Genomic DNA, 12009 nt, shown 5'->3' with positions numbered 1-12009 from the left:
CTACTCTACGCATACTTTGTACTTCGTATTGGACGGGAAAAGGCTCAATGCTTGAACCGCGTGGACTGCTTGAACCGTTCAAGGTCCCGAAAGAAGAGGCAAACCAAGGAGTGTTCCTGATTGGCTGGCGTCCACTCGAGGATAGTCTTCCGCTGCATATCATATTAAAACCACTAGGTAAATGATCCGACGATATATTGATATTTTACGCTATAGGCAAAAGGCAAACTTACTTAGTGTTTAGGATGTTTGAAAATGCCTCGCATACTGCATCCCGTTGATATGCTCGCTTGTTACACACGAAATGCATATCAGAGTAGCGGGAATATATCTCACTCCGGGCATCAGGCATCAGGCATCAGGCATCAGGCCCTTCCGGAGAAGCGAAAGAAGTGATAGGATACACCTTCATCTACAAGAAAACCAAAAACCACAAGTACAGCATGACCACTTCAGAGATGATTCTTGATTCTTGAGTTCAGTGTCGCTCGTTTTGTGTCCAGAAGAGTCGTCGTACTGGAGATGTAACTATTCCAACTGCCAGTTTGGCTTCTCTCCGCATTACTTCCGGATCGTTTCCCCACAGTGAAGTGGAAAGTGGCTATGGCTCGGGCGATCCATGTTCAATCACCGAAACGATCCGGCGATAAGATAGCATCAAGCAGTTCATTCTCTGGAGGGAGGGGAGGGTTACAATCTTCGTTTCGTACCTGACTGATGACGAAGTACTTGACCTCGGCAGAAGACCATTCGCTGGTGTAGCTTTGGCCAGGAGAAGCCATATACGCTGCAGACTCGTGGATTAATGGGAGGTGGAAGGGGAAGTGAAGTACAGTACAGTACATACTGTAACATGGAGGTGTTGATGATCTAACGGCAAGTCCTACCGATTTGCCTCCCTCTGCATTCGCCCTCTTGAGTCCTGGCCCAACTGTACCGTGCGTGCTCCATAGTGAAGGGCTCTGCTGCTCAGGTGATATGTTAGTGAGGCGCTGCTGTATAGGTTGCATAGGTAGCTTGGCTCGCTTGGATAGTACTTAGTGTATAGTAACAGTACAGTACGGAGTAGGCGCGTGGCGTGGCAAAGGTGGCAACAGGCTAGTAGCCCGACTAATAGACTTCCCTTCCCTTCTCCCTCCGTTCCTCATCCGCTGGACCCAGGACCAGACTCAGGAGGGTCTTCTCCTTCAACTCGGCGCCCGGCCAACTCAAGCCATCCATCAGCAGGGTTCTGCCTGCCCCTGGGAAGCAACATGGTTCGAATGATAGGCAGAGCAGCCATCGATCCCGGTCCTGCACCCCTGTCTTCCCCAGCTTTTCAAGCCACTTTGGCCGTCAACACTAGCGATTTCGATGCAGCACTATGTACTACTCAGTACGATCAAAGTAATTTACGAAGTACTGTCTTTGTATTTCTTAAGGTAGTAGAGTTTCATCTTATCCGGACACTGATACTACCCTAACCGACAGCCGCTGTGGCCTTTACTTATATCCAGCTTGAAATCGTGTTGATGTCAATTACATTAACCACAGGTAGAAGTACAAGTACGGAGATGGACGGTGCTCACTAACAACTCCCCAGACCCCAGATCTAGAAACCACCGACGGCATCTGTAAAGGTACGCTCGGACTATACAAATTGAGTTCAGGACTTTCATATTTCCTTCCCGGTTCAGTTCTCCAATAAAGCATAGCATAGTAGCCTCCATCCGAGGGAGGAGGAGGCCTCCGCATCCTCAAATCAAAACATGCAGAACCAGAAACACTCGACGGCTCTTGAATTTCCGATCGAAGAAACTAACTTTCCCAACTTTCCTGGGCCCCTGTCATGTCCTGCCGCTCCGTTCCCGTTGTCACACTTTCTCCTTACCCCAGACTTTTATGAAGCAATCTTCAGCCTGCTGACTTTTTGTCTAAAGGCAAGTGGACCGTTTACAACTATGTTCCTCGTACCGGGGATCTGAGGACCAATAAACGTTGTTGGGTTCAACACTAACAGGGTCACCAAAGCATCATTAGTCAATCAAGGTGGACGTGAGAACTAGTCACTGGATCAGGTAGGGGACCGGTTTGACTGCTTCTCAGATAACTCTCTTTGCTGTCAGTCTCTTTCCACGGCCGAGAGCGTTATTTTCCACTGCCGGACGGCACATGGTTCAGTAGGACAAAGTTGAGATTACTTTCTTACAGCGTCAGCGTCTTAAGACTTGCTCCGTATTGCAATTTGTAATATGACTTACACTTACTCCAATTTATGTGTCAATTTAGTGCAATTCGGAGAACGGTAACATTCGTATCCGTACTGTTCCCCGAACCGAGTCGTTGTGCGACTGTCGATCATCGATTGAGACCAGCAGCCCCCCCCCAATAACTCTGACGTCTGCAACAAAATACACGACTTGCAGAACAATTACTGTAATCACAGATTCTGAATAGTATTTAAGTATATCCAGGATTAGCAATCAGTCGTCATCGATCGGCCAACACTGCGCGTTGTTTTTATCGCATATAAACCACCTGCGGTCTTATAACCATTTTCAAGAACCCCGGATGATCATTCGGGACATATCTCCGTTAGGAACCTTCGCAAGTTTGCCCTATAGCGTCTGCGGTCTTCGCAAGCCTCCCTTTCCCTAGCAAGCTTCCGTCGCCAGAGCATCTACTACCAGTACACACCACACCTTCACACCTGCAGCTTTACGAAATGTCGCATAAGCAACGCCTTCACTTAAGGGTCCAGGGTCCTACGCTACAACTTCAATACCGGCTCACTTACCCACTACGACCAGTTTCACCCCTTTTATGTCATTTCTATGTCTAATGGATGCTGGAAAACTCTGGTATTTCAAGCACTTCCCATGAAAGAGGTTTTGGGGTGAAGCTGCCGGCATTCGACTTCGTCCAGAACAGGCAGGTAACGGGCCGGCAGGTACGGCAAGCCAAAGAATTTGAAATTTTAGTTGCCTTTGTTTGGGGTAATGTTTCTAAATCGAATAGTGGTTCGAGATTTGCATGGCGGGTTGTACGCAGTAGAGTTGCAACTCGTAGCCATGCGGCTGTTTTTAGAAGTCTTGGAAAATGGGTGGCGACTGAGTGGCATGGCATGGCATTCCCGTGGCAAAACCGGCTGGCGGCATTGCACTGCAGGAGCGTTGGCAGAAGTTTCTACTGCTGTGTTTTTCGTCGTCGTTACGATTCGTCCGGCGATGTCAAAGTGACACGAGAAAATTGGGACATCGAGGAGCTTGGAGAAACTATTCCGGGTCGAGGTTCACTGCGAAGAATGTACATGTTGAAGTGGTTGGCAAGCTGAAAGAATTACCTGCCGAAGATCAGAAATGGCATTTGCCTCTGAGCGTTGAGTTCATTACTACCCTTCTCTTCAAATACCTGAGTCATTCAATCGTACAAGCAGCCAAAAGCTCCTAAGAATACAGGGTAGTTGAAATATGAATCGCAGGAAGAATTGTCAATAGATTGCTAGCCTGTAAAGCTACGAGTGTCGTCGGAAGGACGAGAGTGTATCGTCTACTAGTATTTTAGCTGCAAAGTATTGTATGATGATATTGGATGCTGGGTGCTAGGTGATCTACTGTATAGTACATTTCAAGAGCTCGGATTGAGCAGTCAAGCAACCTTCCACTTCTCTACCACTGATGGTTTTATACATCACGGCATGCTGAACTCCCAACAAGTCGGTTTCATCTCACGGCGAAAGATACAATTGCCCCCCCATCCCAAAGTCTCTCCAACATAGCATTGAGGTATTTTCCTGTATCTCCGTCCTAGCAGCAATACTTTCAATCGTTTGAAATGCCTGCTTTCTCAGATCTAGCCTAAGGAATTTCTCTCTCAACATGCCTGCTTCCTCAGTCTCATCTAGTCAGGAGCACGATGTGCTAGTTATGCGAATATAAATTGTCATAAAGAAGCACGGTTTGGATCTGAACTTAACCTGTTTGTTCACGACACCGCAAGTTTCCAGCTCTTACCCTTCCTTCTTCGATCAAAACCTTTGTATCTCGTCTTTCTGGGCCAGTTGCCAAGGATATTTTTTTCTATTCACAAATCAAGTCTGAACTGGTCTTCAAACTCGGAAGAAGGCCGAGCTTTGCTTTGCTGTGCTGTGCTACTAGGCGCGGAGTCTTTCTACCAGCCATGTGTAGCATGCATATTATCATTATCTTCTCCCAGTACCATGAACCCTATTATATCCTCCAATGCCCTAGAAGTTATACCCTACCAATCAATTATCAAGACACGCACCATCAAGGACCTCTCTACAGCTTGATTGAGCCTCTCTCGTAATTTCCTCGAAAGGGAAAGAGTACAGTACCTTGTATAATCTAACATGACCCCGAGGCACTCTGAGACTTTCTCAACCCCCAAGAAGTTCGAGATACCCTTATACCACTTTTATAGCCTCTTCGTTTCTCGAACACGTGTCGAATGCATGTGTCCTCCTTTCTCAGCATAGCCAAATTTGTAGAAAGTAGAAAGCAGACACCAAAGATTTGAATAAAATCCCAAAATTCGTCCATCTTCACTACTTGATCTTCACTTGAACCCTTCTCACATATCCAACCCCCCAAACCGAAGAAATTAATCGTCGCCTCTCTAACTTCGTAAGCGAAGCCTTCTTCGTCGCGAGCTCCTTGGTCCACCATCCGAACTTCTTCGCCAACCGTGCTAACATATACGACCGCATAGTCTCCAACGCCCCTTCCAGCGAGTGCTCGCTGCAGGAAGATGTCCTTCCTACCTCCCCCCTCGAAGATTATCGCCATATTCTAGATGGACAACTCTTCCTTGCACGCGGCACGGGAATCCACAGTGCGTGGAAATCCGAACGCGCGATGGCTTGGATTCGATTGTGTTGGATATATTCTTAGCTGGCTGGATGTTGCAAAATACCTCCTCTCGTCCCTCGGTATAAGACAAAAGCAAGCTAGCTAGCCATGCGTGCTTCAAGGTTTATTCACGCTCACTGAGACGTAAGAGGCTTGGTTGAAGTGCGTCACGTCTCTCTCACCCGCAAGGAGAGTTGCTTGCTTCTTGAAATCGAATGAGCTCTAAAAAATGATTTTGCTTCATTTGAATACGAAGAACTAAGTACTAAGGATGCAATTCGATCGAGAGGCAGAACGGCGACAAAAAGTATGCAATGCAAGCTTGTCCTTGACGCAATTCTTAACTCCAGCCATGTGTATCGTGTATATCCGAGCTCGCGGAATCTACCAGTATGAACATGGACACCGAACGCCAACAGGAAAATAGCGGATTGAGTATTAAATTAGTGTGGACATTTGAGTCTGATATGTGCTGTATGCTATCTATATGTACAAATCTCGTAACAACCCCACGCCGAGAACTCCAAACACCAGGCGCTATGACAGCCGTTCCATTCCCACGCATATTACACCATATTCATCATCATGCATGACCGCCGTTTGCCACACTCATAGGATTCTTCGCGTCGTATTTGTCTAGCTCACTGCCGTCTCCGGAGTAGCCAATCATGTCTCGATTATCGTCGATGAGTCGTGCATACTCAAGGAGTAAGCGATACATATAAATCTTCTCGGGGTTAGCCGCGGTAAGGATGGTGCAGTTGCAGGATAGGATGGCTTACCTCGATATCTTCTTTCCTGAGCACTTTTGTTGCCCATTCCTTTCCTTGACGTCCCAGCTTCCGGCCCTCGAAAGAATGCCGTTGGATATAAGGTTTATTTGGCTCTCCAGGCTTTCCAAGACCAATAAAATATGTCAGAATACTATAGAGTTCATCATACCGATTGTCCAGAGGCACAAAGTGCCTCCACGCGAAAAGTCGAGAGTCGTGCCACTCTCTAAAGATGGTAGCCTTAATACCTAGACTTTTGCTTTGTAGAAAAGCATGCCACCTTCCGGAGAATGAGTGTCCATCGACATCCACAAGAAACTTCGATTCGAACTGCTCGCCCAAAGTCGTTATGTTCTTGAAGGAGAAGACATCGTCGTAGAAGTGACAATCCGGAACACAGGAAGCAGCTTCTGTAAATCCCACGTCGGTGTGCTTCAACGCGAATTCACCAGGACCAAAATCATCATAATTGTTGTAGACTCCCGGTTTGTTGGTATCCTGGGTCATGATCCGAACTTTCTCGTCTCCCATGACAGTTCCATTGCTGAGCAGAACCAGCCGATGGCGGTGCATGTTTTTATAGGTCTCGACGGTATTCGTCCCACCTGATGTGACCCCTCTCCAAATCATCCTATCGTGCTTGTCGTCCCAGTCATAGTCGAACTTGGGGTCATATTCGTAGCGGTCATCATCCTTATAGTACATATTTGCTGGAAATAGTATATCGTTATTGACATTGACTTTACACTCCCCGAAGATGGGGAGAAGGCGCTTGCTTGCGACTATCGAACTCGAAGCATAGAGGAAGCCGTGTTTGTCCTGGATTTCAGGACCAATAGTGCAGAGATCAGACGAGAGATTGAAGTTCGTAACAAAGCCTCCTTGCTGGATTTTGTAAGTGGCCTCGGCTGATTCTACAGATGAGTTCCCATCTCTAGCATGGGACTCAGGTGGGCATCCTTCTTTTGCAATATTCATGTATTGCGAACCAGGAGCTCGAAACCACTGCGCATCCGTGAAGCTTGGGGCCGGATCTTGATCCTTCCAAAAGCCAGTCATGTTTGTCGACCATTCTGCGAGAGCATCAGGGGCTACGCGCCTAGTCTTTTCCTCTGCAGCAAGGAGCTTTTGCATATCGTCCCACGGCACGACCACTCTTGGCTGGTCTAGCCTGTTCATCGCAATATCCATATCTGGCAGTTTTTTGACGAATGGCTCCACCATCTTAGCCATTGTTTCTATGCGCCACCCCAAATTCGAAAGCTTCCAGACTTTTCCATCTCGAATGTGAAGACCTGAGACCCCATCCCCGTCGTTCTCATGCATATGTGCAGCCAGCGATCGGATCTCAGCTGGCTCGACTCCCCAGAAAGGCCGTAGGTCGTCCATGATTTGCGTAAAATCGTCGACATTATGAACGGCCCTTTCTCGTGCGAATTTGTACCATTCGCGAAACCCAGGTGGAGGATGTCTTCCATAGGTCTTTCTGTACTTGCGGACTGTCTCGCCGAAAGTCATTGACCTCGACTCTTCATATTGATTCCATGCCTCGTCGCCCTTCTTCATAAGCTCGGAAATGGGATGCTGGTCATCGATACCGACGAGCTCTTCAAAAGTATCGCTGTTGTCGTGGTGCCATGAGGGCAGTTTGGGAAGCTGCGTAACCAGTGAGTACTAGAATGAGAATTCCAAGGATGGGGGACGTACATTGGGATCTGGAGGAGTGTCTTGACCGCTCTTGTCTTTGTAGGGTATGGAGATCTTCTTTATTGTGGAGGGCACATCGGTGCCTGCGAGCAAGAAAAGATTGACCAGGAGAATGACGACGCCGACAATAGCAAGGGAAAAGAAGAGCCGTTGCTTTCCCCGATCAAAAGTAGCCATTGCGCTGGACTAGAGCGCTCGAAGTAAATTGACGTTGGGCTTGTGAGGGTATCAGACATCATCGACGACCAACTTGTCCCAGCAGTCAGTCCAGCCTTTTTTTTGCAGATATCGTTGTGCAGCACGAGGGTCACGCCAAATTCCCTTTAGCTTCTAGCGCCAGCTGCAACCAGCAGGGCCCCTTGTTCTAGACAGTACCTATTTCTTTCCTATTTGGGGCAGCTAATTCCCCCTCTTTTTCTTTATTTTCCGGGGTTTGCCCCTATTCTTTTATTGATACGCAAGTGCTACTGTAAGCTGCTAGTCTTTGTGTCATCTTGTCTTCTTTCTGGCTGCAAATAGCTTCTTTGTACCTGCTTATTAGTGTAAATAATGGTCAGTCTGACAACAGGCGCCGCGCGCCATCTTCGCTATCGGCGCTACGATAAGCCTTCCCGCTCACGAGCCACGTTGCCACGCTGGCCGGTCTGGAATGCCACCGCCAATGGAATACTTTCAAGAAATCCCTCCTGAAAAAAACAGGTTCTTCACGGGGCAGTAGATTAAAAGACAACACAAATTAGAATACAGCTGGTTGGCAGAGACCTGGTATTAGTATGATTGAGGTCTGCCTACCTACCTACCTAGGTCTACCTTAGGTAATTGCAAAGTGACTGTATCGTACTGTAAACAATAATAAAGGAGACCGAAGCGATATCACGCATTATCGCTGCTTTAAACTTTCAACTCTAATGTGAATTCACTAAAAGCGGCGTCGGATACATTATTCAAGCTTCAGATCTCTCCGAAATTTATCGGCAACTCAAGAACACCGCGACAATGCCTCCACGACTACCAGCGTTTACGGCGTGTTGCCGGACAGCGCCTGCTGCTTCGAAGCCGTTGGTAACATTACTGTTGCCATTGATGCAGGCGCGCAATGCCTCCATTTTGGCTACATTATCCGACAATCCAGGAGCTTACAACAAACGCATTCGTCGTGGTAGGGGTCCGTCGTCAGGAAAGGGAAAGACATCTGGGAGAGGTCATAAGGGTCAGAAGCAGCATGGAAGTGTGCCGGCTCGGTTCCAGGGTGGTCAAACGCCGCAGGATGTAGTTCACGGAACGAGAGGTTTTGAGAATCTGTATGAAGTCCTGCCATTCGAATGTCTATATCAATGGATATAACCTCCATGTCAAATTGCTAACTGCTCATACAGCTTCTCTCTTGATATGTCTACCATCAATCTCAACCGCATTCAGTCTTGGATAGACCAAGGTCGACTAGATCCAACCAAGCCTATCACCGTGAAGGAGTTGACAGAATCGCGGTGTCTTCATGGCGTGAAAGATGGAGTGAAGCTGTTGGCAAGAGGAAAGGACGAATTGAAGACCCCAATCAACATCCTGGTCTCACGAGCATCGACTGCCGCCATTGAAACAATTGAGGCAGCGGGAGGCAAGGTCACCACAAGATACTACACCAAACAATCGATACGCAGACTTCTCAGAGGCGAATCGGAGTCAAGCTTTACACCACTTGCTTTCACACCCATCAGTGCCCAAGAGGAGTCACCAATACTTGCCGCCACAGCTTCATCAGCATCTCCTTTTACGTACCGATTGCCCGATCCAACGAGCAGAAAAGACTTGGAATATTACCGCGATTCGGCACATAGAGGATATCTAAGCCATTTGGTCGAGAAGGGCCATGGCCCTAGTTTGTTCTTCAAGACACCTGGAGTTGAAGTACGTAAGAAGACGAAGAAAGTTCGCACAGTGGAGGCAGCGAAGGAGAACAGATTATGGTAGAAAGTCTAGCGACTCTTGTGCATATGAAATGTATAGATTATGGATGGTGTAAAACAGAAGCAAGAAATTGCATACCGGTACCAAGATCATCTACTTTTAGTCAACTATTCCCTGTTGTAATTGACGAACACTGTCGGATTTGACTCCGTTTTTGCTGGAGCTCAATATTCTTTATCTAGGAGAGCAAATTCAGGGTAGACTGGAGGTTTCAATTGAGTCTCTGGACTACTGATTTCTTTTTAGACGAAATGAAGTCGATTTATTAACAGTATTACCTGCAAACCAAGAATTTGATATTAGCACAGGGAAAGAAGTATACTGGGTAATCAGTTCAAGGTTTTAGTATGCTGCTGGGAATAGGATGGCTTCCAAAGATATGTAAGTAATTATATAATTTAAGCACTTCATATGGTTGCTATTTTTGTTCCTTATATTGACTTTGAAACTTGACCGATGTGATTGAAGTGCAGGGATTGGTTGGTGATAGCTTCGAACCTCGGACTCGGACTTCTAGTGCGGTTGAGCTACGCCCACTTGATAACACAAGCTCTACACAAGCTTTGTGTCGCATCAACTGTATTAACATTGCATATCTTCCAAGCCCATTCGCATACTGTCTCCTCAAGAAAGTCGCGGTTACACAGGCCTAGGACAATGTCGTTGTTTGGGTCATCGCCAGAAGAGTCTGCCCCGATCAATACGGCGGCTTCCAAGTCTCGCAACTCGTTATTCGCCGACGATGAAAGCCCAGCAGGATCCAAATCATCTCTGTTTGCTGAAGACGATGCCCCTACCTCGTCGCCATGGGGAATGCCTACCCCGAAGAAAGCTGCCCGCAGTGATCTGATCAAGAACCTACTCGATTCGTCATCTGTTCCCGATAGCTACATTGATACCTTCGACAGCATGCTAAAGGTAGATGGGCGTGGAGGGAAAATAACGCCTGCTGGTGTTACAAATGTTTTGAGCGCAGGAAATCTTGGTACTGATGAGCAGGGCCGAATAACAAACCTCATATCATCCGGCGGGCAGCTTACAGATTTGAGCAGGAACGAATTCAACGTTCTGCTGGCATTGGTTGGACTAGCGCAAGAGCATGAAGATATAACTTTGGACGGTGTTGATGAGCGGAGAAGAAGTCAGTACTTTTTCTTGATTCTAATTCGCTTGACGTATGCTAAACCGTACAAGATTTGCCAGAACCAAGATTACCAAGTTTATCAACCAAACCAACTACCTTTCCAAACGCATCAGAACTAGCTGCGAAGCCTCCCCAGCGTCCAAATACCCCACCTCCAGCTCCTGTCTTCTCGTCCCCCCCAAAGCCGCGAATAATGCAAAAAGATTCCCTCGACTTTCCGGAAGCAGATCCATGGGCAAGCCCTGCAATGCATAAAGGTCATGATCATAACGCAACTCCGCCCAAGACAAATGGAACCTCGAATGGTCTAGGCAATGGGTTGCATGCGCCAAGCAGAACTACGAGCAATTTCACAACTAGATCAGTGGAGGGCAATGGAAGTTCCGAACCACCAGCCGGAGATGTCCCATCTACTCCAGCATGGGGCGCCTACGATGGCGGTTCAAGTGCTCCATTCTCAAATCCAGGAGAATCTCCCATTGGGGGGGACGGCTTTGGTGGCTCTGGGTGGCGGTGGGGGGGACCGTCCTCCTTCTAATGCACCGGCCCGGTCTTTTGGTGGAGGGCGTGTGACCAACGGGGGACCCGAAGAGAACATAAGTGTTGCATTGTTGCCAGAGAAGGAGGGCATGTTCATGTTTCAGCATCATAACTACCAGGTTTCGAGTCCGAGAAGAGGCAGTAAGGTCGTGAGGAGATATAGCGACTTTGTCTGGCTCCTAGACTGTTTACACAAACGATACCCCTTTCGCCAATTACCACTTCTACCTCCCAAGAGAGTTGGAGGTATGTAACATTGTGCCCTTTATCCCACAAGAATCAGGAGAATCTTCGAGAAGCGTTGATTTTTGAGTTATGTCCATATTTTAATAAGTCAATAGTCAACGGAAGTCACCTAGCTGCCGACAGTACGTTTATCGAAAAGCGCAGGAGGGGACTCGCTCGATTCGCGAATGCCCTTGTTCGCCATCCTGTCCTAGGTCAAGAGCAGCTAGTAATCATGTTTTTGACTGTTCCAACCGTAAGTCGTCAAAGGTTTTCTTAATTCAAGGCAGTATGGCTAAGATGGCTAATTAGCATCAGGAGCTGGCTGTATGGCGCAAGCAAGCTACTATCTCGGTCCAGGAAGAGTTTGTAGGCAAACCTCTACCCCCTGGACTCGAAGATTCTTTACCGACGAGCCTCAACGAACTCTTTGAGACCACTCGCACGGGAGTCCGCCGATCAGCTGAGATCTATATCAACCTATGTAACCTCCTGGACCGACTTGCTAAACGTAATGAGGGCCTTGCCGCAGACCAGTTGCGACTCTCTCTTTCTCTGCAATCATTAACAGACGTTTCAAAAGACACTTATTCCACCGACACCAACGATGTTCCGCTATTGAATGAGGGAATCCATGCAATGGCCAAGCATGTTTCCAACAGCCAGAGTCTACTGGAAGATGAGGCAAGAGCTTGGGATCAGGGTGTATTGGAGGACTTAAAAAGGTCTGCAACTGATATATCTCTTAACTTTGAAATGACGAACTAATGCTCATTTCTTCTAGGCAACGAGATGCTTTAGTCAG

At 47.5% G+C, this 12009-nt stretch overlaps 2 protein-coding genes across 2 annotated transcripts; one reads left to right on the top strand and one right to left on the bottom strand.

Moving 5' to 3' along the window:
- Positions 1-5433: 5433 nt before the first annotated feature.
- CXT1_1 (Beta-1,2-xylosyltransferase) lies at positions 5434-7507 on the bottom strand (the record flags this gene model as incomplete). Its single annotated transcript, XM_031146819.1, has 3 exons — positions 5434-5577; positions 5633-7297; positions 7331-7507. The coding sequence occupies 3 exons, from the start codon at positions 7505-7507 to the stop codon at positions 5434-5436; spliced, it is 1986 nt and encodes a 661-aa protein (XP_031008239.1).
- Positions 7508-8326: 819 nt separating this feature from the next.
- mrpl10 (54S ribosomal protein, mitochondrial) lies at positions 8327-9298 on the top strand (the record flags this gene model as incomplete). The annotated part of the gene is made up of 2 exons (XM_031146818.1): positions 8327-8631; positions 8707-9298. The coding sequence occupies 2 exons, from the start codon at positions 8327-8329 to the stop codon at positions 9296-9298; spliced, it is 897 nt and encodes a 298-aa protein (XP_031008193.1).
- Positions 9299-12009: the final 2711 nt, after the last annotated feature.

This window comes from Lachnellula hyalina, assembly GCF_007821495.1.
Source record: "Lachnellula hyalina strain CBS 185.66 chromosome Unknown contig00018, whole genome shotgun sequence".
Lineage (NCBI taxonomy): Eukaryota > Fungi > Ascomycota > Leotiomycetes > Helotiales > Lachnaceae > Lachnellula > Lachnellula hyalina.
The sequence above is the reverse complement of the archived record's forward strand: the minus strand, read 5'-3'. Positions and strand labels throughout refer to the sequence as shown.